Consider the following 26198-nt stretch of genomic DNA (forward strand, 5'->3'; position numbering starts at 1 on the left):
TAGCAATCTATTTCAGCCTCTGAATCCTTCCTTTTAGCTGAGATTCCATTTAAACCAGGGTAAAAATCTAGGTTATGACTTGTTTGAAGGAAAGGCCTGTGCAGAGCTCCAAAAAGTTCATTTAGCGGTCCACCAGGCTTTGCGTACTTGGCTGGCTAGGCTGCCCGGCCTCTCTAGTTTAGCAGTGAGACAGGGGATACTCTTCATCCCCAGCTTTATTTTTAAACTCACACGGCTTTATTCCTGGAAGCCTCTGCTGGCCTACCTGGCCACCCTGCTCTGTCACATGCACCCAAGTCATGCTGAATAAGGGATGGGCAGAACCAGGCCTTTGGTAGGGGAAGGGCCGGAGAGGTGAGAGGGGTAGTGCACGGGCGGAGAGTGTCTTTCTTTAAGGAAGGCCCATCCCAAGAGGAGCCAGGTAAATTTGCCACTGGGAGAAACTAGTACCTGGCTGTGGAGGGGTTGGCACACCCTTCCCCTCTCCTTTCTCCATCCTTTCTGTCCTCTTTCCACTCTCAAGTTGATCTTAGGCTAGAGGGAGGTGACAGGGAAGGTTCCCAAGGGAGCGACGGGGGGCGGGGGGGGGGGGAGGGCGTGTGCGACCTCACAGCTCTAATTTGGGCTCCGGATCGGGCTCACAAGTACTCGTCCTGTCAAGTTGTGTGTGTGTGTGTGTGTGTGTGTGTGTGTGTGTGTGTGGTGGGAGACTGGGAGGTTTTCTAAGGTCATCCCCTCCCTCCAACCTCTGCTGAGCTAAATAAAGACTGAGGTGCTCTCTTGGGGCACAGGCACGGAGGGTTCTTCCCCGGGCACAGGGATGTGTGCAGCGCTAGACGGGTGTGCACGCGTAGCGGTGCGGGGCACATTCACGAGTGTCCGCGAACCTCTCCGGGCTCAGCAGGACGAGTTAACTTGGTAACTGCAGCGCCTGGCACAACCGTGGATGCCACAGAAGTTTGGTAGCGCGGCCGGGGGTGGGGATGAGGGGCGACGGGTGCCGTCAGCGTCAGGTTCCGCGCGGGGGCTGCGCCTTGACCCCCGTGTGCGCGCGGGGGTGCAGCTGAGCTCCGCGCACCGGGCAGGGGCCGCAGCCTGGCTCCTCCGGGAGGGCGGGGCCGCGGAGCATGCGCAGCAGCGTCGGGGGCGGGGCCCGGGGGCGCGGGGCTCGGGCGGCTGCGCTGAGCGGCGCTGCGCTGCCCCAGCCTCGACCTCCCGCGAGCGCGGGTGCAGCGGGCGGTGGCCGCTAGCGGACCCCAGGGCGACCCCAGGACGCCGGCAGCCGCCCCGGGCTTGAGCGAGGTGTGCTGGGCGTGGGCGTGGGCGTGGGCGCGGGGGACGACCGCCAGGCTCCCGGACACAGCCCTGTAGGCACCACCTGTCACGTGTGGAAACTCGAAGGACCAATAGAAAGCATCCACCCCCCCCCTTTTTTTTTTTAATTTTATTTATTTATTTATTCATGGGAGACACACACACACACACACAGGCAGAGACCCAGGCAGAGGGAGAAGCAGGCCCCATGCGGGGACCCCGACGTGGGACCCGATCCTGGGTCTCCAGGGTCACCCCTTGGGCTGGAGGCGGCGCTGAACCGCTGAGCTACCAGGCGATCCCCCCATCCAGACCCTTCTTTGTTACAAATGGGGGACCTGAGTGAGTCTACGGGGAGAGACTCGGTCCCCAAGCCACAAAGCTATTAAATGGCAGAACCAGGACTAGAAAACTGGTCTTGCTTAAAAGGTTTTTTTTTTTTAAAACCCACCGTCCTCCATGAATACGGATAATAACACAAGTAATTAGTATTAGAAAATATTAGATTTGGGGAACGGTGACAGTGCTTTGGCATTCAGGACTATTAATAGGATTTACGTGCTGGATAAACCCGGCTACTCTGTCTTCCCCTGGGCTTGGACTTCTCATTCCCTCGTTCATTAGATACTTGCTCCGCAGATACTTGTGCCAGGAGCTCTGCCAGGAGCTGGAGGTGTAGAGACAAACGAGAAGCGGCCCTCCCTACCGAGCGGAAGAGATTATTCCCCGGACACCAGTAACTGACGCAGGTGTGGGAAACGCCATGGGTGCAAGATAAACACACGGTGGAAACGGCATCGCGGGCTGGCTGCAAGAAGACCTTGGGGAGGAGGGGGCCTCTGGCCTGGATCTCTAGGAGTGGGACTTTGGGGGGCATTGGGAAAGGAGCAGCCGTGTTCCAGGTAGTAGGTTCAGTGTTAGCAACGGAATTCCAGGTGAGTGTGAGGAATCACGGTGAGGTTGGTTTTCCTAGAACGTAGAGATGAGCACACGGGAGGGGGGGGGGGGCAAGATGGAGAAATCAGTAGTGGAAGAGGGTTCATCCAGTAGGGAGGACAGTTCATCTGGTGGGGAGATGGAACCCTCAGCTGTAGTGAGGATGTGGGACCAAAAGCCTTGCAGCTCCTTGGGGGTGTGCAGTGGTCATTCTGGGGGTGTGAGGCATCATGGAGCCAGCTCAGTGCGGTAGAACCAAGGATGAAAAAATGCAGCTGAGACAAGAAAAGGTCCAAATCGAATTGGGAGACTGTTGGACTAGGGATGGTGTGTGGTTGTGTTTCAGACTTCCAACAGCATTCTTGGGAGTAGTTTGTGGATAAAAGGGTTCCTAGGATTCCTGTAACACAGGTGGCCTCATGGACGTGAGCAGCAGGTAATCAGCCTGCCCCTGTCTGTGCAGGGGGAAATTCCATCTTTCCGTGCATCCGGAGGGACCAACAAGGAGCTCTAAACAGGGCAGCCTGTTTTGGCAGTTGAAACAGGAGATTTCTTTTACAAAGATTGTAGATTTACCTTCATGCCACTCTTTATTATAGACTAGACAATTCTGTGCACATCAAGTGTTATTTTTTATCTTCAAGGTGACACACAGACTGTAATAGAGGCCTTTATAAATGTATGTTTCATTGGTTCTGTGTTAGCTCATGGGTATGAAGCACAGAATTATTTTCTTGTTCCCAAATGAGATGGGTAGATGTGGTCCATGCAGATCAAATTACCCAATGAAGTTATAGCCATTTGCCTATGGTCTGAGTCGAGGCATCTTCTAGATGCTTCTAGCCCGACCTTGACACCTCTCCTGTATGAGAAGATCAGGGATTCCCCAAGATTCATTTCCCATTACTCTCTGATTCTGCATAGAAATGTTTAAAAACTTTCTGTGTTGTTACATGAAATATATATTCCATGTGTTTTTGCAGCTTCTCCACTTTTTTCTTTTTTTTTTTAGATTATACCATTTCACATTTATACCACAATGTTTGAGGGTTGGTTCCGATTTTTCACATCCTTGCTAACATTTAATATCTGCCTTTTTAATTTTAGCCATCCTAGTGGGTATGAAGTGGTATTTCACTGTGGTTTTAAAGATTTTATTTTTTTTTTAATTTTTATTTATTTATAATAGTCACACACAGAGAGAGAGAGAGAGAGAGGCAGAGACACAGGCAGAGGGAGAAGCAGGCTCCATGCACCGGGAGCCCGACGTGGGATTCGATCCCGGGTCTCCAGGATCACGCCCTGGGCCAAAGGCAGGCGCCAAACCGCTGCGCCACCCAGGGATCCCTTCACTGTGGTTTTACTCTGCATTTCCCTCATGGCTAATAACATTGAGTAACTTTTCATGTGATTATGGATCATTTTTATATTTTCTTCAAAGAAATATTGATTCAGATCCTTTACCGTTTTTAAAAAGTTATCTTTTGACTTGTACCTGTTCTTTACTTATATAGATGCAAGTTATGAGACCTAGAGAAAACATTTGCAAATCTCCTTTCTATCCATTGTTTTTCACTTTTGACTTTGAAGAACAAAAGTTTTTAGTTTGATGAGGTACAATTTATATTTTTCTTTTGGCATCCCTTCTCTGTTGGTGTCTGGGTTTTTGAGAAAATTGTTTAGTAGCAGTTCCTTTGGTTCACAATGTTAATCTGTGGTATAAAGAGCATGCAGTCTGGAATAAGAAGACAGATCTGGAATTGAATTCTGTCTCTGCCACTTACTACCTTTGTGATTTTAGGTCTGACAGTTAACTCCTCAGAGCCTCAGGTTCCTCATCTGTAAAATGGTGATCCTAATAATCAGCTCACAGTTGCTAACTGGTCCAACAGTGCGCTAGAAGGGCTGCTGCAGAAATGTCAGCAGTGGAGGCAGTACAATGTGAAGGGGAGAAGCAGTTAGGATCAGAAGCCTGATCTTGGAGGTAGGCTAAACTGAGTCCAGTTGTGGGTTCTGGCTTTTTCCATTGTGTGACTTTGGGTAAGTTTCCGAACTGCTATGAATGTTGTATGCCTCATCTTTAAAATGGGGGAAATAATGATCTCTACTTCTTGGTATTGACTTGAGGATTACACCTAGCACACTTACTGGGAAACAGAAGGGGAGAACATTAGAGCTGAAAGGGACCTTACAAGGCCCCCTCCCCTAACTACTCTCGTCTCACCTCCTACCACCACGCTGGAGATGTTATTTTTGTCAACCTTGAGTGTATTTCAACGTTCCCAATGACAGACTGTGATCTGCACAAGGTGCTCTGTTCCATTGTTGGATCACTTGCAATGAAGTTTTCCTCATATGCAGCTGAAATCTGTCACCATATAACCTCTACATATTTGTCCTCTTCTAGGTCCTGTATTTTTTAAAAAAAGCATTGATCTCTATTATTATTTTTAGGTAATTGTAGATTCACATGCAATTATAAGAAATAACACAGAGAGATCCCTTGCGCCTTTACCCAGTTTTCCCCAGTGCTAACGTCTTACAAAACTGTACTGTGATATCACAGACAGGTTATTGACATTGACATGATTAAGATGCAGAACATTTCCATTATCTCTAGGATCTCTCATGTTGCCCTTTTATAGTTACACCCACTTCCCTTTCACCACTTTCTTAACCCCTGGCAACCACTCTTTATTCTCTATTTGTATAATTTTGTCATTTCAAGAATGTTCTATAGATAGAATCATACAGTAACTTTTTGGCATTGGCTTTTTCCACTCAGCATAATCCTCTGGAGATTCATCCAGGATGCTGCATGCATCAATAGTTTGTTCCTTTTTATTCCGTGGTACTATTCCATAGTGTGCCTGTACCACAATTTACTTACCCACTGAAGGTCACCCTGGACTGTTTCCAGTTTTTAGTTAATATGAATAAATTGCTCTAAATACTCATATACAGGTTCTTGTGTACATATAAGTCTTCATTGTCTTCAATCCCCTGGGTAAATGTCCAGGAGTTATCAGAGAAATGGTAGTTACAAGTTTTTGGTAGTTAGAAGTTTTTAAAGAGTTTGCTTCAGGAGGGGCTATGCCACTTTATATTCTCACCAGCAAATGAGTGATACAGTTACTGTGCATTCTTGCCAGCATTTTCTGTTGTCACTATTTTTTTATTTTAGTTATTAAGATAAGTGTGTAATATTATCCCTTCATGGTTTTAATCTGCATTTCCCAAATGGCTAATGAGTTTAACATGGCTTACTTGACATCGGTGTCTCTTAGGTGAAATGTCTTTGTGTCTTTTGGTTATGTTCTAATTGTATTCTTTGCTCTTTTAATCTTGAGTTTTCAGAGTTCTTTATATGTTCTTGATACTAGTTCTTCCTCAGATGTGTGGTTTGCAAATATTTTCTCCCATTCTGTAGCTTGTCTTTTTGAACTTTTAACAGGATCTTTTGCAGTGCAAAAGTTTTAAATTAAAAAAAAAAAGTTTTAAATTTTGAGGACGTCAATTTGTCAGTTTTTCTTTCTGTGGATAGTACTTTCAGTATCAAGACCAAGAACTCTTTGTCTACCCTAAATCCTATGTGCTCCCCCCCATATTTTATAGTTTTACATTTAATTCTATGATCTGTTTTGAAATATTTTTGGTATTAGACATGAAACTTAGGTGGAGATTTGGGTTTTGTTGTATTTTTGCCTGTTGTTTTTTTGCAATGAATATTCAATTGCTCTAGTACCATTTGTTGGAAATCTTTTGTAAAATAGTATATGACCTTTGGCATGTCAAATTACCTGTTACTATTTCCTCTATCTTGAAAATGAGGGGGCTTTTGCTATAACTAGATGAGTGTTATTCAAGCTCCATTCCTAGAATTTCTGGGGCCCCAGAGAACCTCGGTAGCAGCAGCAATGAGGAGCAGATGGGACTCTCATGCTCCTTCCTGACTTCATCCAGGGCAGAGCTACTTTTGTGTTTTATATTTTTGTGGGTCCATCTGATATTTGGTTTAATTCAGGGCCATGCTGCTAAAAACAAGTTTGGAGAGCAGTGGATTAGGTAATGTCTGACGTACTTTTCTGCAATAAATTGCTGTAATTCTAAGCACTTGGTGTTGGAACTCACTTTCCCCTTACATATTAGTCTCCAATCTCCTCCCTTAGTTTCTTGAGTGGTTACTCATATGAGATGTTTTCCTTGTTATCCTGCCATCCCTCATTATAAATATGATAGGCTTCATGAAATCAATTAACTTACATTTCATAAATCAGTTTACAAACTATATGCCAGAATTGAAAGTGTGTTAAATATATTAAGATTGTGCAGTGGAATCATCTGTTCCACAGAATTATTGTGGCTGAAAGGATAAGGAGCTGACTGAAATCACACAAAAACCATGAGCCACCTTCTCAACAATTATAAACAGCCACCTCTGTTTTACCATCCACCTGTTTAGTTCTGGACAGTTCACAAAGCCTGGTTACTGCAGCTCACCCCCGGTGCCCTACTATCGGGAACTGTTTTGTACCCATACAGCCATGTAACCACATTTTTCATTTTCATACAATACTCAATAAATTGCATGAGATGTTCAACACTTTATTATTCAACAGGCTTCATGTTAGATGATTTTACCAATTGTAGGCTAATGGAGGTGTTCTGCACATGTATAAGGTAGGCTAGGTTAAGTTATGATGTTCAGTAGGTTAGATGAATTAAATGCATTTTGACCTATGATATGTTCAACTAACAATGGATTTATTGGGATATAACCCTAATGTAAGTGATCTGTTTGAAGGTTTCAATGGGTGTTTTCCAAAAGCTGGCATTAGCTACTGTATATTTTTTCCTATAAAATGGAATAATAACATAATAAGCTCAAATCATTGTTTAAAAAGTTAAATAGGGTTAATTGAAATAGTGCGTTTGAAAAAAATGTTACACTACAAAGTGCTCTCTGTTCAAAGGGTGATTATTATTGTAAGCTTGGCTAGGTCTCTGAATTCTAGTAGGCAGCTGTGTGTGCTTGCTGAATCCTATTCATGGGAAATGTGTTTGTTTATTTCATAGTATATTATCTATTTTTCCTTTTAGTACCCATGTGGCCAAATTCTGAACTCCATCTTAAGACTCAAACATATTTGACAGAGTGGTTAGACTTAATGGTTTCCATAAAGTTGTTTTAATAGTTATTTTTCAACAGATGGACAGCTTACATTTGGCTGCATTTCTGTGACAGTGTGATGATTGAAGTTTTCAACAGATGGCACACAAATACTTGGGAAAACACCCTCCCAATATTAAGTGTTGTAAAAAAGACTTTTAGAGTGCCAAAAAAAATGATAGTCTGTATTCCCAAGTCCTTAGCCTATGCTATTATGATTATAATTTAGATGGCTTGGAAATTTCCCTTTCTGGCACTTGGATTTATCTTGTAAATGAGCATACATATCTATATTAGATCTAGAAATGATGAGAAACGCTGCTGCCAATTAGAGATTCAACATGGATATAGCACTAAATCTCCTTCTGAGTATTGATGAATGTCTCTAACTTTCGCCTGCTGAGTCATTCTACTTCCGTGCCATACATACATAGGAAATGTAACCTTCCATAAAAATCAACTCAGAGACTTATATGTTTTCTGAAAAGTATTGACTTAAAAGGAAAATAAAAAAAGCTTCACCAAACTTAGAATTTTCAGACATATTCATCAGCATGGTGAACTCCCCAACCTTCCAAGTTGTCTCACTTCTACGATGGCCACCTTACCCTGTTTCTGGAATGAGTAAGTAAGAAATCAGACAGTAAGTGAAGCAGTAGGGGAATGGTGGAAATCTGTGGGGATATTTGTGGTTGTTACATGACAAAGAGCATTTACTGATATTTAGTGGGTAGAGACTGCAGTGCCTAGACCTGCACGGTACAGCTTGGCCCAAGAAATAAATGTCCTGTATCCTGCAGTATGATTGAATCTCTGGATGGCCACTCATCTGAGCCTGGAACTTATCTATGGTTAAGTTAAATTATAGAGTAAGTTTTGCAATACAAAGTATTTTTTTGGGGGTTATTCTGTATGTTAGTAAATTGAACACCAATAAAAAATAAATTAAAAAAAAAAAAAACAAAGTATTTTTTTGCGCAAAGCATTAGTGTCCACCAATGCCTTGTTCTTTGATTTTACTGTGCTGATACATGAAAGGCCAAAAGATTTCTCATCTTCTGCTTCTGAACATTGACTTTTTCCTGCCAAGTAAGTGCAAGTACGTGGACACTTTATTATATCTTTTAGTACGGTTGTGACTATATAAGACACGTATTGACACGTAAATTGACTTCCCTTTTATCTTCCAAATAGGGCACTATATTAATATTTTTGAAATTTTTGTATATAGTTAAGTTATATAATCTATTAATTTCTGGATATATTTTTTTAATTTTTAAGGATTTTATTTATTATTTGACTTCCTCTCCAGAGGGAGAGGAAGAAGCAGGCTCTCCACTGAGCAGGGAGCCCAACGTGGGGGCTCGATCCCAGGACCCTGGGATCATGACCTGAGCCAAAGGCAGATGCTTAATTGACTAAGTCACCCAGGCACCCCTGAATTTCTTAATTTAAGGAGAGAATTATAAAATGCTTATTATTGTAAAGGAGCCCTAGGTTTGATCAGAATGAGAAGCATTGCTATAGAAAATTAAGCAATTAGCAGATAAAATTCTTTCTCACATCTTTTTCACTTATGTACACATAATTCAGTGTTGGGATCATTCAAAGAAAAGGATAGTGGCATGAGTTTAAGTCTTTAATAAGGAACGCATTCCTAATACATTCTGTGTCCCTATACTTGTATGGAAGTCTTAAATCAATTTTCTTTTGGCAAGTCATGTCAGCTAGATCTTCTTTGTCTCTGTCATTGCAGATGGCGTTTAATGATTGCTTTAGTCTGAGCTATCCTGGTAACCCCCAGCAAGGAGACTTGATTGAAGTATTTCGTTCTGGCTATCAGCACTGGGCACTGTACTTGGGTGATGGTTATGTTATCAACATAGCACCTCTAGGTAAGGTCTGTTTCCAGCAACATCTGAAAGCTTTTGAGTTTTCTTGTTATAAGAAGGAATCATGAATGAAATAATGAAATAAGACAAAATAGAAATAAAACATAGAAAGTAGATTAATCTATCTGAGACAGGTTTAGGGAAGGGCATGCTAAGACCAAAGGGGCATTGCATAAATCACAAAGGCCAATTAACATTAAGATTGAAAACCTCTGGATTAAAAAAAGAAACGCACCCAATTAAAAAGTAAATAATTCCCCTGGGGAGCATATTTGTCACAAAGAAATGATAAGAATCAGTGTCTTTCACACAAAGTTTTTCAATTTGTTCAACATTTATTTACAGATTACCCAGTATGTGCCAAATGCTATTCTAGATGCTGGGAATACTAAACACCAAAATCCCAAAAAACAAATGGGTAAAGAATTATGAACAGTTTGTAGAAGAAGAAGAGCAGAAACCATCTTATCTTTAAAGGTAGTAATCAAGGAGTTGTATAATAAAATAACAGGTTTTAGGCCTATCACTTAGCAAAGATTTAAAAATGATAACAGTCAGTGTGGATAGGGTATAATGAAATCAAAACAAGGATATTGTTGAAAGAAATGAAAGTTGAGAACATCATTCCTGAAAACAATTTAACAATATGTATTAAGAGTCTTAAAAGAATTCATGTGCTCTGATCCAATAAAATTGTACTTCTATTAGTTTATTCTTCAGAAATATTTATAGAGATGTAGAAAAACATTCTTTATAAGAGTGTTTACTTCTGTGTCATTTATAACAGTTTAAAAAATAGACAATGGCAATAACAGATGTTGATGAGGACTTGGAGAAAAGAGAATCCTCCTGCACTGTTGGTGGGATTGCAAACTGGTGCAGCCACTCTGGAAAGCACTCTGGAGGTTCCTCAGAAAGTTAAAGATAAAACCACCTAATTATCTAGTTATTCCTCTGCTGGATATTTACCTAAAGAAAATGAAAACACTAATTCTAAAAGATATATGTACCCCTATGTTTATTGCAACATTATTTACAATGGCCAACATACCGAAGCAACCTAAGTGTCCATCCATAGATAAAGAAGATGTGGGATATACACAATGGAATATTACTCAGCCATAAAAAAGAATGAGTTCTTGCCATTTGCAACAACATGGATGGACCTGGAGGGTATTGGGCTAAGTGAAAGAAGTCACACAGAGAAAGACAATTACCATATGATTTCACTTACATGTGGAATCTAAAAAAACAAACACCCCCCCCCAAAAAATACCCCACCCACAATAATACAAATGAACAAATAAACAAGCCAGAAACAGATTCATAAATACAGAGAGCAATAGGTGGTTGTCAGAGGGGAGGGATAGGGAGATGGGTGAAATATGTGAAGGGGATTAGGAGAAACAAAAAAAGAAATCAACAGTGGCTTAATGTTCAATATGGGACTTTGCCACAGAATATTAGAATATTCTCTGTTTGGCAGAATTCTTTAGTTGCAAGTAACAGAAGACAGACACAAACTAGTGTAAGCAAAAAAGCAAATTCATTGCTTCCCTGAGATAAACGACAAAAAGGGTAAAGATGGTACTGGCTTCGGGGATGCCTGGATATAGGGATTTGAACATGATTATGAAGACTCACATCTGCATTTTCTTTCTATGTACTGTCTTAATTCTCCCAGACTGTTTCTCTCTAGGAAGCTGAACTTATAACTCTCAACATCCTTAGGCGCTCATTCTTACAGTCCTGTGACTGAGTAGGAGAGAGCTAATCCCTGTCTGTTGAAGTTAGAAATAGCATGGAGAACTATCCTAATTGGTTTAGTGTAGATCCCTTGCCCATCACTGGACCATTCTGGGCCCAGGAGAATGAGATACTATCATTGGCCCACACAAAATATGGGTAGGTAATGGGTGATTCATATTTACATACTTACATAGTTTTTTCTGTATTTCCTAAATGTTTAGAAATAAGCACAAATTATTTTTTCAAGAAGCCTGGAGTATTTTTTTTTCCTTCAAGATACCTTTAGAAAGAAGCTTTAATAATCCTAGTCTTACTATCTTGGAAACATCTGAGAATTTTTAATGAAGTAGTTTTCGCAACAATTTGAGATATTTGCCTCCTGTTATAGAGGGTTGGAAATAGAAATGGCAAATAAAGTGACATTTACGATACAGAGCCATTAGTTTCTGCAGAGTCTAGTGATTAACATTAAGCAAAGCTATATTTTCTCTGCAGTTTTCACATCTGGAAAATAATAAAGATTGTTCTGCTCTTTCCTCATTTTCATGTGTTAGCTCCATATTAATGTGGTTCTAGCACAGAGCTTTGATCCTGTAGACTGAAATCCAGTTTCTGGTTCTATTGTTAACTATTCACATGGTATTTTGCAAGCCAGTTTACCTTTCCAAGCTGTGATTTCCTCATCTGTAAAATGATTGCATGAGACTAGTTTCTAAAAAGTTTAGTGATTCTAACTAGGAGATACATGCTTTAAGAACTTGTAACATATAAGGACTTCCAGTGTGTAAGATGTTAACTGGAAATGCTGCTTGAATGAAAAGAAGCTTGGGAGGTAGGAAAAAAGAGGAGTAGAAAAGAAATTTTGCTTTTGGTCATTACTAAAAGGAAGAGTGTCTAAACACTGGTTACAAGGAGACTCTCCCTCTTATGATTTACTTGAACAAATAGACAACCATAGCAGTCTCAGGCAGATGGAGAGGTACCAGGGCCAGGCATTGGAGCTGGACACTGAACAATCATCAGTCCAGCCTCAGATACTGACAGTGGCAGGCCAGGAGACATAGGTCCCTGGCAGTCTAGGCAGATCCTTGCCAATTAAGGCAGCTAAGACGGAGTGGCAGGGGGTGGGGCATAGCACAGGGCCACATCTAGTAGGACGGCCTACCAGGTTAGGTTCAGTTTCAAGACTTAGTTTCTTGGCCAAAAGGAGCTGGCAAGATAAAAGTAGGACCCCAGCTTGATCCTAGCTGACCTGTTAGAGGACTGAGGTACCCTGCAGGTTTCAAATTGGATCCAAATTGAATCCAAGTGTAAAAGCAGAGGAAAGGATAAGGAGCACAGTTTCAACACTAGGACAAGCTTACTAATCAGAATGTACAAGTGCTGAGGTCCACAAATATTAGTTTGGAAGGGTTCAGATGCTGAAAAAGAGCCTGTTTTATAGAAAAAAATGGACAATAATCTTTGCTGTACTATGCTAGGGACATATGCCAAGATCTCTAATAATAATGCCACCTGATAGAGATCTTATTCTTCGAGAATGGGTAGTTTTCTCACCCAATATGCTTTGTGGGCAGATACAGATTTACAAAGGGTTTCCTTATATTCTCACTCCTATAGTATGAAGTGTTATTGATAAACACAGAATGAGTTGCTCAGCCTGGCATGATTAAGTGGCTTCTAGTTTGGTGGTAAATTAACAGAGCTGGCTTCAGTGATTCCATCACTTACAAAGGTGTGATTTTGCAGTTATATGGCATTGGGGTTCACGGGGCTGCATCACTTGATCTTGCTAACCAAAATTCTCCTTTTAGAGGATGGCATTTCTACATCATTTACAAGTGCCAAGTCTGTCTTCAGCAAGAAGGCCCTGGTGAAGATGCAACTGCTGAAGGATGTTGTGGGAAATGATACCTACAGAATAAACAATAAATACGATGGGACATACTCCCCTCTCCCTGTGGAAGAAGTCATGCAACGGTCAGAGATGGTTATTGGACAGGAGGTGGAATATGACATTCTTGTCAACAACTGTGAGCATTTTGTGACTTTGCTTCGCTATGGAGAAGGAGTTTCAGAGCAGGTGAGTTTTCTTTAGAAGGTACATAGGCATCTTCTTATTTTTTTTTTTTTTTTACTTAAAGATTTTATTTATTTATTCATGAGAGACACACATACACACATACAGAGAGAGAGAGAGAGAGAGAGAGGCAGAAGCAGGCTCCATGCAGGGAGCCCAATGCAGGACTCGATCCCGGGTCTCCAGGATTACACCCTGGGCGGAAGGCGGTGCTAAACTGCTGAGCCACCCGGGCTGCCCATAAGCAGCTTCTTACATTGGAAAAACAGTGACTACTGACCATAAGATTCCCAGGCCACAAACAAAATGAAAAGGACAAGAAAATATGAAAACTCCAAAGGATAAAGAAAGGAATTGAGTTGTCCAAGGTCATGGAGCAAGTTACTGGCCAGATTAAAGCTAGAACGTAGTCTAGCTAGAACGTAGTCATCATAAATTTGGGTCTGGAAAGAACTTGAAGCAAAATCAAGACCATAGATAGCTTTTCTGTCAGTCCTACTGCCTGTCCTTCAGGGTTTTTTTTGTTTTGTTTTCCCATTTTCCTTCCACATAGCGGTCTCAAATCAGTAACCTCACACACTGAAAGAAACATTCTGCAAAGAATGTTGACGTTTTTACGTGGGAGTTCATTTGCCAGAAACATAGATGGTCACTCTGTGATTCTTTTCCATTAGCTGAGAGAGGCCAACTAATGACAGACATATTTTGGTGGGTTTGAAAATGATTTCTGCCAATCTAGTTTTGCAATTCTAGTTTTGAAGGAATTTTGTGCTTTTAAGCAGATCCTTTGATTCATTGAGCTTTTGAATGATTTTTAAAAGATGGATCAGGGGATCCCTGGGTGGCTCAGCAGTTTGGCGCCTGCCTTTGGCCCAGGGTGCGGTCCTGGAGTCCCGGGATCAAGTCCAGAGTCGGGCTCCCGGCATGGAGCCTGCTTCTCCCTCCTCCCGTGTCTCTGCCTCTCTCTCTCTCTCTGTCTATCACAAACAAACAAACAAACAAACAAACAAATAAATAAATAAAATCTTTAAAAAAAATAAAAGATGGATCAATTATTTTTAAAGTAGTATGCAATGTTGACATCTCTCACACTATTTCGAAGTGTAGCAGATTCCTAACTAAAAGCATGCTTGATTCATTTGCCTTCTTTCTACCTGTCATGCCTTCAGTCCAATTCCAATATTGATGTTTTAACCTAAAGATTCATTAAAGTGATATAAGAGAATATATAAAGGCTCCCAGTATTTTGAAATGGTTGAATATGTCATAAAACATTACTTAAAAGGAATGAGTTTACAATTCTTCTCACAGAAGCTTGGGAAGATAGGAGAGGGAACATAATGAAAGGATACATTTGTTTTCATTAGTAAATAATTTAATTGGAAATTCATTTTTATTAGGAAATACATTAACATAATGAATGCTCTATTCACATGTAACAATAAATTACTTCTGAGCCAGAACACAGAGGATATCCACACAAATTCCTGCTCACTTTTACAGTGAAAACTAGTGGTATAGCTAGGAAATGGAGTCCATCCTTTTCCTTTGTAAATGATAAAGTTGTCCACTGTGTCGAAGAAGCAGTTTTTTTTTTTTTAATGTGGCTTTTTAAAAAAAGAATTAGAACCTTCTTTTTGCTTTGACTTTAATTTACAATCCCTCATCTTTTTACCTTTCATACCCAGAATCAAGACCCGTGAAAAATTAATAATTCTTCAACATCTAGGACTGTTCTCTAGCAGGTTCTGTTGAAGGCAGTGCAGTGACAGCCTTAAGAAGCCACCTAAACTTTGGAGTTTTGCTGACCTGAACTAGAACCTCCTTTTCCCCAGGTGTTAGCTGTTTGGCTTTGGGAACATTGTTTATCAGTTTCCTAATCTATAAACTGAGGTTGTTTGGAGGATTCTAAGAGATATTTGAAGTCTGTTAGCACACTGTACTATAAATTATCCATCCCCAAACCAGTGTAACTTAGAGGAGTATTATTTTTAATTACAATATTTTAAGATTTTTATAGATCTTTGTTGGTATTCTTCAATAAAATTTATGTTGATCTGATAGAAACTATAGCACTTGTATTGTTTTTCATTACTACCAATAATTAATAGCATTATTACTAGTATTAGCTAATATTGGGCTCACTTTTGGGTCTCCTCAGGGCTTTGAGGTCTTGAGCATAGAACTGTTTTTTGGGGGAATAAATATGTATTTCTGCAAATTTAAAAAACTGCAAGTGCATTCAGCCCCGGTAGCGCAGTGGTTTAGCGCCACATGCAGCCCAGGGTGTGATCCTGGAGACCCGGGATCGAGTCCCACGTCGGGCTCCCTGCATGGAGCCTGCTTCTCCCTCTCCCTGTGTCTCTGCCTCTCTCTATCTCTCTCTCTGTGTGTCTCAAATAAATAAATAAAATTTAAAAAAAAAAAAAAAAAAAAAAAAAGAAAAGTGGGAAGATTGTGGCCACATCTTTTTCTTCTTTGTGCCTTTTTGTATTAAAAACTTAATAGACTTTATTTTTCAGAGCAATATACAGTTCACAGCAAAACTGAGCTGGAAGTTTAGAGTTCCCTCATATCTCTCCTCATCAGCCACATACACAGCCTCCTCCACCATCAGCATTCCACATCAGCATGGTATACTTGTTACAAAAGATAAACCAACACTGACACATTACCTATGAGAGTCGATAGTGAAGGAAGCAAGACTGTGTCACCCCACAACATATGTAGCATAAGGATTATTTTGAACTGAAGGCAGTTGAGAACAAACCCTAAAAGTGGGACATACATTTTCAAAGGTGTCCCTCTTGCCTTCTCTAGCAGGAAGGATAAAAGTTAATCATCCAGTGGTTATTGTTAAGACTCTTATCAGCCTGGAGAGGGCACCATAAAAATCTAAATAATATTAATAATTAATTAATTAGCCTTTGTCATTAGTTTTCCATATATTTACCTTTCCATGGTCTGCAACCCTGGGCAGCCTAAAATTGCTTTCTTCTGTCCTGTCATTAGTCTCCAAATTCATTGTTCTTTGTTGAAGATGCTATATAGGCCTGAATTCTAAGCCACCTCTTTGAGTTACTCTTTCCTGAGTTTCTCCCACGTATATATGAGATGAATGTATTAATAAACTTCTATTTTTCTCTTGTAAATTTGTCTTGTATTAGCGAGCCTTAGCTGAGAAACTAAAGGAAAAATTTTGCCTCTCCTAAAATAGTTTACATTAGGGTTCACTCATAGTGTAATGCATACTATAAATTTTGACAAATGTATAGTGACATATATCCATCATTACAGTAGCACAGAATAATTTCCCTGCCCTAAAATTCCTCAATGTTCTGCTTGTCTATTCATCTTTCCTTCCCTCTAAACTTCTGGCAACGACTGAGCAGTATGCATACTAAGCAATATGCATATAAAATTCCTCCATATCTTTTCATAGTTTGATAACTCATTTTTCTTTATCACATTCCATTGTCTGATGAACAGTCACCTACTTAAAACCATCTTGGTTAATTTCAAGTTTTGGTTATTATGAATAAAACTGCTAGAAGCATTTTGTGTGCAGGTTTTTGTACAGATAAAAGTTTTTAGCTCTTTTGGATAAATATCAAGGAGCATGATTACTGGATTGTATGGTAAGAGTATATTTAGTTTTGTAAGAAAACACCAAAGTGTCTTACAGTAAAAGTGGCTGTCCTTTTGCAATCCCACCAACAATGAATGAGAATTTCTATTTTTTCCACATCTTTAGCATTTGGTATTGTGAGCATTTTGGGTTTTAGCCATTCTACTAGGTACATAGTGGTATCTCATTGTCTTAATTTGCAGTTCCCTAAATATGTCTAAAGTTAAGGATCTTTTCATATGCTTCTTCGTCATCTGCATATCATATTTGATTATGTATCTCTTGAGATCTTTTGTCCATTTTTATATTGGGTTGCTTGCTCATTTTCTTTTTGTTGAGTTTTAAGAGCTTTTTTTGCAAATTTTGAACAACAGTTCTTTTAACAGATTTGTCTGTTGGAAACATTTTTTTTCTAGTCTGTGGCATGTCTTTTCTTTTAAAAAAAATTTTAAGTAGACGTTTTCCACTGTTACAGTCTTAACAAGGTATTAAAATGTTCCTCTCTTTGTGCAAGATGGCAGTGCCCTTGAACAAGCAGACCCACCATACACTCTGACTGTGCTTCAGTGCATAGCACTGTAGCCTTAGAGTCTCAGGGGAAGAGGAATTTTGATAAGTCCTGCAGTCATCTGTGACCCAGCTACACTGTGTCAGGACACAATGCTCCAGATTCAGCTAATGTTTCACTGGGCATGTATAGATCTTCAGAATGAGGCCTTTATTATGGCCCACAGTCAGAAAGCCCTGAAAAAGTCTGAAGAGTTGGCTTAGGTGATTTTATAATCCTAAGTAAGTTGTAAAATAAAAGCTCTTGTTCATACTGGTTCACTGAGAGTATTCTGGGATGTTATACTCTTGCTGGCCAGATCCCATTACACGTAACTCCAAGGGATTGTCCAAATAACATAGAATTTTGCCATCTAGAATATAACTTGAAATAAGTGTTTGGAATTTGGGAAACTTCACACACTGCCAGAAGTAGCTTCCTTGTCATTGCATCTGGCCTATGTGTTTTTGGGAGATTTTGGTTTAGGATCACATTGCTCTCCCAGGCCTCTTAGATTTGTGGGATTTCCTCACCTCTTGTGTTTCTAGTGGCTGAAAGAGACCCAGTGAGTTAGGTCTGCATTTAGCTGGGGCCACCCTACCCACAGGATCCTGTCATTTTCCCAAGGTTACATCTTGCTGCCATTTGACTTTTCTCTAAAAACATCCATTGAACCTTCTTATTTGTTCATTGCCTACCACATTTCCCTGTATCACACCTTCTTGGGAATCTCAGCATCTTCCCAAAATCATATTATAAATCAATTAGGCTTGATTTATAATCCTTGATCTTTGTCAGATTATTGATTTTACTCCTCTTTGGGATTTTGTGCTTTATCTTATATCTTCCTGTCCCTTTGTCTCCCCATGTGCTAAGTGGATAGTTCTATGCTACCACAAAGTCTGACTCTTCCCTGGGAAATAACTTAGGTGGTGACTCATTAAAAATTATGAATCAAATAATCAACCAAACAAATAAAGGTAGAATTGTAAACTAACATAGGATTTGTCAGTTGTTTGGCAGTGACATTACCCCTGGCATCTGGGGTTGGTGGCAGAGCAGGGAGCTACAATGCCAAGCCCTGTACCTGCAGACCACTGGATGGTATAATGGAATGAATGTTCCTGTCATTGTGCTTCTTTCTTGCCCTGACCCTGGTGGTCTTTTTCCATGTTGGAAGGAGGCAGCAGTGTGTGGCAGTCCTGTGAAGGTGGCAGACTATGTGGTGGAGGCCTGTGGGTTAGACAGAAGGCATGATCAGCCGTGAGCTGAGTCAAGATTTTCAGCATTTGGGTTGGTCTCTAGAGCCATTTGGGAGAATTGTTTTGCTTTATTTGAAAGCCTGATTCTTAAATCCCTGAGAACTGTTGTTTTCAGAATACCTGATGACTCTGAAGCATCTGAATGTGACCTTTGGGTCATAAAATTGCACTCAAACTCATGCAGATGGAAGGCAATATTAGCCGAGTGCCATGAAAATCATGAATATTCATTAGCTCCCTCATCATGATGATGATTAATACCCTTAAAGCTATAAATGTCTGAACTCCTTTATGGACAATTGAGCTTGAGAGTGGTTTATTTTAGTTTGTCTACATGAGAAATTAATTTCTGACACAATAGTTAACATCACTATTGACTTCTTTTGACATTTGTTTATAAAAGTAGAAATTGTATCTTCCAAATAAGAGTTTATAGATATTTAGCTTAGATTACATCTCTGAATTGTTTTGCTAGTAGACAAACTCAAGTTCAGGGAACACACACACATGTGCGCGCATACACACGCACACACACACACACACAGATATTCACCCTGGTATATACCCAACCAAACCAGTGTGTGTTTAGAAGGTAGGGATTGTTTAGAGGGGAAACATATGGTTCACGACTCTACCTATAACTAAATGTCTTGGTGGTATGACCTCAGGCAAATCACTTAACTTACCAAGTTTTGCAAAACAGGAGTAATACTACCTCCCACATATACTATCGTGATTGTTAGGAATTGTGCCATAATGAGTTAAAATTGTTGGGGGCCATAAAAATATGTGGAGTATGTACTTATGTGTATTTAGCTATATCTTTGTCATAATTATAAAAATTATAAGTTTATTCATACATACTTAATTTTGGATGAAGTTTGAAATTTATCCTCTGTACATTAAAAGGGTCTTCAGTTTAGGAAACAAGATAAAGTTGGGTTTAGGATTCTGGAATGCCTTTAGAATAAAATGTGTTTTCTGTTTGTTTCTTGTTTTGTTTTTTTTTGTTTTTGTTTTTTTTTTTATAGGCCAACCAAGCAATAAGTACCATTGGGTTTATGACAGCTGCTGCTTGTGCCTTCTCACTCCTGGGCTTGTTTCCAAAAAGACAAAGAGCAAAATACTATTAACAATTTACTGAAGAAATATTGGAACTGAAGGAATTTGTGAGGAGGAGAAAAAAAAACTGGGATGAATACTTATTTTCAATGCATCATTATTGTTCCAAATTCCAGTGATGGATGGCAGGCTCTTTAATAAATTGCTTACTGATATTATCTCATCATTGAGCCATGGAAATTTTTCTCCCTACTAGCAAAGATTTGCTGTGGCAGCTTAAACAAGAAGCAGTAGCCTTTTGAGCAAGCCAGCAGAGGATCTTAACAAAATCACATCATATTTTATCTTCTGCCATAAATATTGTTTTCCTTTTTCCTGAGGGTGGTTATTTTGTACTTGCCAGAGGAATGAAGAACCATTTATATTTGATTTCAAAAGAAACGTTAGGAGCCCCACATTGTTGGGATTGACATCTAACTTCATATTCCTTTTCTGGTCAGAAAAGAAACTGGGAAATTGAGCATTTGGTTAGGCAGTTTGAGGAGCTTTGATTAACAATCCGTTTGAGAGTGCACTCCCATCTCCCTTCCTGTGTAGTTGGGGGTGGGGTGGGTGGGAGATGGGGTTCTTAGCTCCAGTGTTTCAGATCCAGTGATTTCCCTGGAAGTGACTCATTTGTCAGGAGTATGTGACAAGCAAAAGTGAGCAGTTACTTCTACAGAGCTACATTGTTCCCTTTGGATTTTGAAGCATTTCAAGGATTTGACCCTTTTAACCTTAGCAAGAGATCATTAAAGGCAGGTTTAAAGTGCCATATTTAGAAAACAATATCCCGTGTTACTGTTTAAGACTTTTACTGTAAGTCAAGGAGTGTCATGATTTTATTCTTGCATTTTATTGATTATGTGTTGAATGAAACAAATTACTTTTTAATACCTTCCCAGTGGAATTCTTGTTGGTAGCAGGTAGAGAAAAGTGAATGCAGGTCTCTATACCCTAGGATTGTATCAGACATTATAACATTACATTACAAACCACACTACTAGCCAATGATATCCCTCTTGTGCCATAATTAAAAGCATGGCATTAAATAAAGAAGATGTTCAAATAAATGGAGGTAGGAGGCTATGTTTAGGAACTAGGAATGTGGTAGATAAAGTAAACAGATGACTCAATGAAAGTCTTGGACCTGTTAAACTGATTTAGATTTTACCCCAGGGCCAGAAATACTCTACGGTCTAATTACAGGGTTAAGAATGATGACAGAAGGGATAATGTACTAGATTCAGGGCCAGTAGAGACCCTATCTCTCTTCCTTATTCCCTGACTAATCTCTTCTCTTTCTTATGATACCAGTTCTGTCTCCAGATAACCCCAAAACTTCCCCTTTCTCCACTGGTCCTCTGGGAGGTATATTTCTACCAGATACCATGATCCAAAATGACCCCTTCATTTTTATTCTAAATTAAGTTTCCCATTCCTTTTATGCTCTTCTTTCAAGCAATAATAATAATAATAAACCACTTTTCTAAGATTAACAAATAAGGATGAAGATGGCAGCCATTTAATGTGTTACTTTTCCCAAGGTGTACTTGTTTTTTTTAGTAAAGGATGACTGCAGACGGCAAATCTTACCTAAGGTAGGAGACTCAAGTATGGTGGAATTACCATACCAGCCAATGGGAGAGGGAGCAGAACCTTTCTAGAGAACTCTAGACATTTCCACTCCAGGAGATAGTCCTCTCTATGCTATGTCACAAATGCACTTTTAAATTGAATTCAAGGATACATTTTACACATATTTTTCAGACTACAGTGGTTTTTTCAGCCTGAGAGGAAAGTTCACAAAGTTAGTCATTAGTCTTCCCATAAAAATGGCCATTCTTGGTGATGCGCAGATTAAAATTGTACAGTTTGTGTTTCCTGTAGGTAATCATTTGATGTGTGGTCATGCTCATTGTGCTTTTGTCACATATTTCTTCCAAGACTATTAAACCTTTCTCTGAGAGTACTTTTAGCAAAGTCAGGTGTAGAGTTCAATTTTATCATGTATCCCCCCACACATACAAAGTTGTGTGAAATAAATATCATCTATCAAATAACAAATATATTGTTGGAAAAACTGGGTGGAGGAAGCTGTATATTTATTGAATAATGATTTTTTAAAAATATTTTTATGTTATTTAGATGTCATGGTGTATCAGTTAAATCTTTGATTCTAAAGGTCAAATTACTAAATACAAATATGCCAGTTCAAGGAAACTGAATTGCTAGATATTTTAAGTTGATATACATTTCTTAATAATAATTGAAAAATCTTTTCATCCTTTGATCTTTCATTGGTAGTCACTAAGTTAAAATTTTTAAAACTTTAAAATTATCACTCTTTGAAGCTGTACATCTAAGAAAAGGTTAAAAAAGCAAATAAAATGTGAATACAGAGGGTTTATTTTTATAGGAATTGGCACTTATGCTGCTGGCTTGTATAACATAATATGTATTATTATTTACAGCAAAGCATTGCAGAAATGTTAAAAACATTTTTTTCAATCCTAAAGATTCCAGAATTCTAAAGGCATTATGAATCCATACATCACAGTAGTAGACACATCATTGGCACTCATGGGATGGAATTGGCGCCAATGAAGATCTTAAATTGGCAAAATCAGATTTATTGTTACAAGGAAAGACTAGTAGCTAATTTAAAATGTTCACTAGGGATATATGTCCTCTCAAGGTCACAGTGAGCTTGATATATTAGAGATAATTGTGTACCGAATATATTTGCAGAGGATGTAAGTTTTCTTGTGGCATTAATGTGGCCATTAATAATTGACTTAGATAACAAAAAGATGAAAGGGAACTTAAGGTTGGTTAGCAGCCCGATGATTGTCATGCTGTAGATACATACATTATGGGTATTTTTTTTTAAGATGAGCAACGCTGAGTTTGAAACAACTTTTCAGCTTAGAACTTGAGGTTTCATCTGTCAGTGGCAAAGAATAAATAGAAGTGCCATGCTTTTTTAAGTAAAAAGTATACTTTAACAGTTTATCCCATTATCTCCATGATTTACTCAGGATTTTCTAGCCCATTGACCACAAAACAATATACTTCGGGAGATGCCAACATTGGTGGAGTTTGCTTAGATATAAACTGTGCCCAAGCCAAGATTATATGCAATTAACACACACCTCCATCACTCTCCACACCCACACTTAACTACAATTAGAGCTGACTTTTCTGAAGTAAATGTCAATTCTTGTTTCTCTGTGAAAGCAATACAAAAGAAGCAAAAAGAGAAATTTTGTAACATTGGGGAAAGGTATGTATGTAAATGATCTTCTCAACTGAATATAAGGTTAAGTAAACTTGTGACAATTCATTGAGAGATATGCTTTCCCCCCACCCCCAAATTCTTTTATTTCTGTAGATGCAAATGAAAATATATTGGTGAAACTCTCAAAGATCAAAGTCTTCTTCAATTTTCCTTTGTTCTACAATGTTCATACCCCTAATTTCAGTTACATGAAAACTTGTGCATTTGAGCCAGGATAATGCTATGCAATTTGAATAATTTATTAGGGGGAAGAAAAAGATAATCGAGCAAGTGCATTCTCTTCCCTAACAGCAGAGGATACAATCCAAATAAGCATAAAGTTCTCTTTTGCAAGGTTCAATACCTTGAGAAATGCACTTCCTCTCCACTGGAATGGAGAGAGAAGAGGGTAGACTATCATCACCTTTCCACAATGGTTCCGTTTCAAGGAACAAGGAGATGTGAAGCATGTATGACAACAATTCTGATTACAGCCTCGTCCAAAAATGCTCTTCCGGGGTTTGGCCTCCCAATTCTGATTTTGCTCTTGGAATCTGTTCAGGGTCCTCATAGCCAGGATTGATGAATCCATTTTCACCATCACCTGAATAATCTGTTCTGTGTGTGGGAGGCCAGGTGGAATCTTCTGCGAGCTTTTTCTGCCAGTTCCTATACTGGCTTTTAGAAGAGAATCCACATTCTTTTTTGATCCATAGCCAGAGCTTTCGGTTTTGAAGGATGACATCCTGAGAAATCAGGCGGAGAAAACCATCAAACTATGATTCCACTTTCACCTGCAGCCAGGTTGCTCACCACTGTGCTCTGTTCCCCCAGGCCTTCCTCTGAGACCTACTCATTACTGCTGCTTCTGTGGCAGCTTCTCCCTGCCATCCCCACGAAGTCCCTGATTCTTCCCCTTGAGAAGGAAGAGTACTTGTGTTCATAGAAACCTGCCCAAAGCTTACAGCCTTTCATTTCTACAGATGTCCTAGCTAAATCCTGGCTGGTGATTCACTTAGAAGTATTTTACTGCCAGACTGAAATAACAAAATAATGTACTCAAAATCATGAAAAGAAAAAAAAAATATCACTGCTACCTGCCACATGCCACATGTGAGTTGCCACATAATGGTTTTCTGAATGAATGGATGAACTCCAGGAATCAAATGGTTTTGCTTTCCTTTGGTGGGGGGAGCAGGGGGGGAGGGATTCCTCTTTTTTTCTTTATAATAGAAATGGTCAAATTTTGCATTCCACTTTTGGTGATGCTAGACTTTCTGTCATAATTTGTAGCTATGGTCTTAATAATTACTTTTTTAAAAAGATTTTATTTATTCATGAGAGAGACAGAGAGAGACACAGGCAGAGGGAGAAGCAGGCTCCATGCAGGGAGCCTGATGTGAGACTCGATCCCAGGACTCCAGGATCACGCCCTGGGCTGAAGGCAGACACTTTAACCACTGAGCCACCCAGGCATCCCTTAATAATTACTTATAATGATCATAAACCATATTTTCAAATTGCTGTATAACTAAACAAAAAAAATCTCTACTTTTGAACACATGAGTTGAGTCTAAAATTTTACCACCATCAATAATACTATAATGACTACCTTCATATGTATGTTTTTTCTCTCCTTTTGGATTATTTAAAAATGTATATAGTCTCAAAAATTGAATTCCTTAAATACTATGAGAAATTTTATACTCCTTGTATACAATGATATGTGTGTGTATATATATATTTTTATTTTATATATTTTTATTATATATAAATATGTATATTTTTAAATTTGATTGCTTCCTTTTCCCATTCATTTAAAATAAATGAATCTTTTTTTAACTTTCCCTTTAAAAAAATCAGTGCTCGACTCAAGCCTTTCACTGAGTAGATGAAGTCATTTAGTGACACTGAGTAGAAGAAAAATGCTATAGGGGAAGACTTTCAAGGGTAAGAATTGACTAGAATGAGCAATGGCTTCCTTTCTCTCTTAATTAAGGAAGCCCTTCTGAAGACAGTTCTTCACTCGAAAGGTCTCATTGAATTTTAGAGCTGGTAGGTCACCTGGTCTTGTCTCTACTAGCTTATGAGAATACTAGAAAAATACAATACAATGCCTTCATGGGAAATAAAATTAGAGTTAATTTGATGTTTTGCTTTCTATGCTACAGATCCTGAGAGCACTTCTCCGCAGTCTTTAGAGAATTTTAAATCACTCTCCAAGGTATTTCCCCCAAAGTGAACATGTAAAAATTTTACAAACCATTAATAACTATCACTTTTGGGGATAAAAGAGGTTGCTCTAAAAAAGAAGCATGTATTGAGACTAAGACCCTTTATTTATTTCCCTAGAGAGAGAATAAGAAGCATACGGAAATCACTTTACCTCTACAAAGAAAGCCACACAGAATTGGGTGAGGACTGCCACCAAAATCAAAACCCTCCATGATGTCAGGGTTGGGATAAGCTGTTAAAAAAGAAATACCAAAAAAATAAAAATAAAAATAAAAATAAAAATAAAATAAAATAAATAAAATAAATAAAAAAGAAATACCTTTATACGTTGCATACCTTACATTTTGAAAAGAAAAAAAATATCTTGTTTAATTTATATATTTGTAACAATTCTCTGAGCTTGGAGGATAGGCATTACTTTCTCCATTTCACAGATGAGGTCAGAACCTTGGCCAAGGATTCAAAGCCAATCAATAAATGGCAGAGCCAGAATTCAATTGAGAACCAGCTGCCTCTTGGCCTGTGCTCCCTCCACTGCCTGACAATAGACATTTGGTAAATGTGCTCTGGGTCACAGACATGAGACAAAACACTTTGGAACCTGTGTGTTCCTCTTCATTTTTGTCTTTTCAAATAGAGGGAAGAGAATACAAGATTAGGTCATTCATCTAATAATATTATTGCTTCTAATCCTTGCAAAGTAAGATCTACTTGGAATTTATTCAGTAAAATTGATACATGAGTAAAACATTAAGGGGACAGAGGTTCAAGTTACTTTTGAAACTAGGTGAACATTTTCTGAACAAGAGTTGGCAGCCCTAAATCTAACAGCTTGATGAAAGTTGAACCCACCCAATCCACTTCCTTTTAGGGATAAAGGGTACATACTGACCACCAACTATGATTATTTTAATAGGTGTGAACACTGCAACTTCCCATGCTGCATCAATAGCAAAAGACTAGTCACACGTGCCCTTTCTGACCCAAAGTAAAGGACAGGGACT

The 26198-nt window shown here is 39.1% G+C and overlaps 2 protein-coding genes and 1 long non-coding RNA gene across 14 annotated transcripts in view; 2 read left to right on the forward strand and 1 right to left on the reverse strand.

The window, feature by feature from the left end:
- The first annotated feature begins 282 nt into the window (after window positions 1-282).
- PLAAT1 (phospholipase A and acyltransferase 1) lies at window positions 283-19863 on the forward strand. 11 transcript variants are annotated; one of them, XM_072807867.1, is made up of 6 exons: window positions 283-421; window positions 1954-2249; window positions 4052-4234; window positions 9177-9315; window positions 12876-13144; window positions 19610-19863. In XM_072807867.1, exons 4-6 carry the CDS (start codon window positions 9177-9179, stop codon window positions 19709-19711), a joined length of 510 nt encoding a protein of 169 aa, XP_072663968.1. In that variant the 5' UTR covers window positions 283-421; window positions 1954-2249; window positions 4052-4234; the 3' UTR covers window positions 19712-19863. The 11 variants fall into 11 exon arrangements, with proteins under 11 accessions (XP_072663968.1, XP_072663964.1, XP_072663962.1 ...); XM_072807864.1 differs by lacking the exon at window positions 283-421 and adding an exon at window positions 1150-1302; XM_072807865.1 differs by lacking the exons at window positions 283-421; window positions 4052-4234 and adding exons at window positions 1150-1302; window positions 7952-8044.
- A 383-nt stretch (window positions 19864-20246) lies between these two features.
- On the forward strand, window positions 20247-25447 carry LOC140622213 (uncharacterized). 2 transcript variants are annotated; one of them, XR_012021954.1, is made up of 4 exons: window positions 20247-22965; window positions 23943-24072; window positions 25131-25183; window positions 25312-25447. It is a non-coding gene; the product is annotated as an uncharacterized lncRNA (long non-coding RNA). The 2 variants fall into 2 exon arrangements; XR_012021952.1 differs by lacking the exon at window positions 23943-24072.
- ATP13A5 (ATPase 13A5) overlaps window positions 22066-26198 on the reverse strand; it is a 106157-nt gene continuing 102024 nt past the window's right edge. Inside the window, exons 29-30 of the mRNA XM_072807858.1 lie at window positions 25346-25426; window positions 22066-23705 (exon numbers count right to left, since the gene is read on the reverse strand). Of these exons, the coding sequence (XP_072663959.1) occupies window positions 23448-23705; window positions 25346-25426 (339 nt within the window). The 3' untranslated portion in view covers window positions 22066-23447. The remainder of the gene's footprint in view (window positions 23706-25345; window positions 25427-26198) is intronic.

Source organism: Canis lupus, chromosome 31 (assembly GCF_048164855.1).
Source record: "Canis lupus baileyi chromosome 31, mCanLup2.hap1, whole genome shotgun sequence".
Classification (NCBI taxonomy): domain Eukaryota; kingdom Metazoa; phylum Chordata; class Mammalia; order Carnivora; family Canidae; genus Canis; species Canis lupus.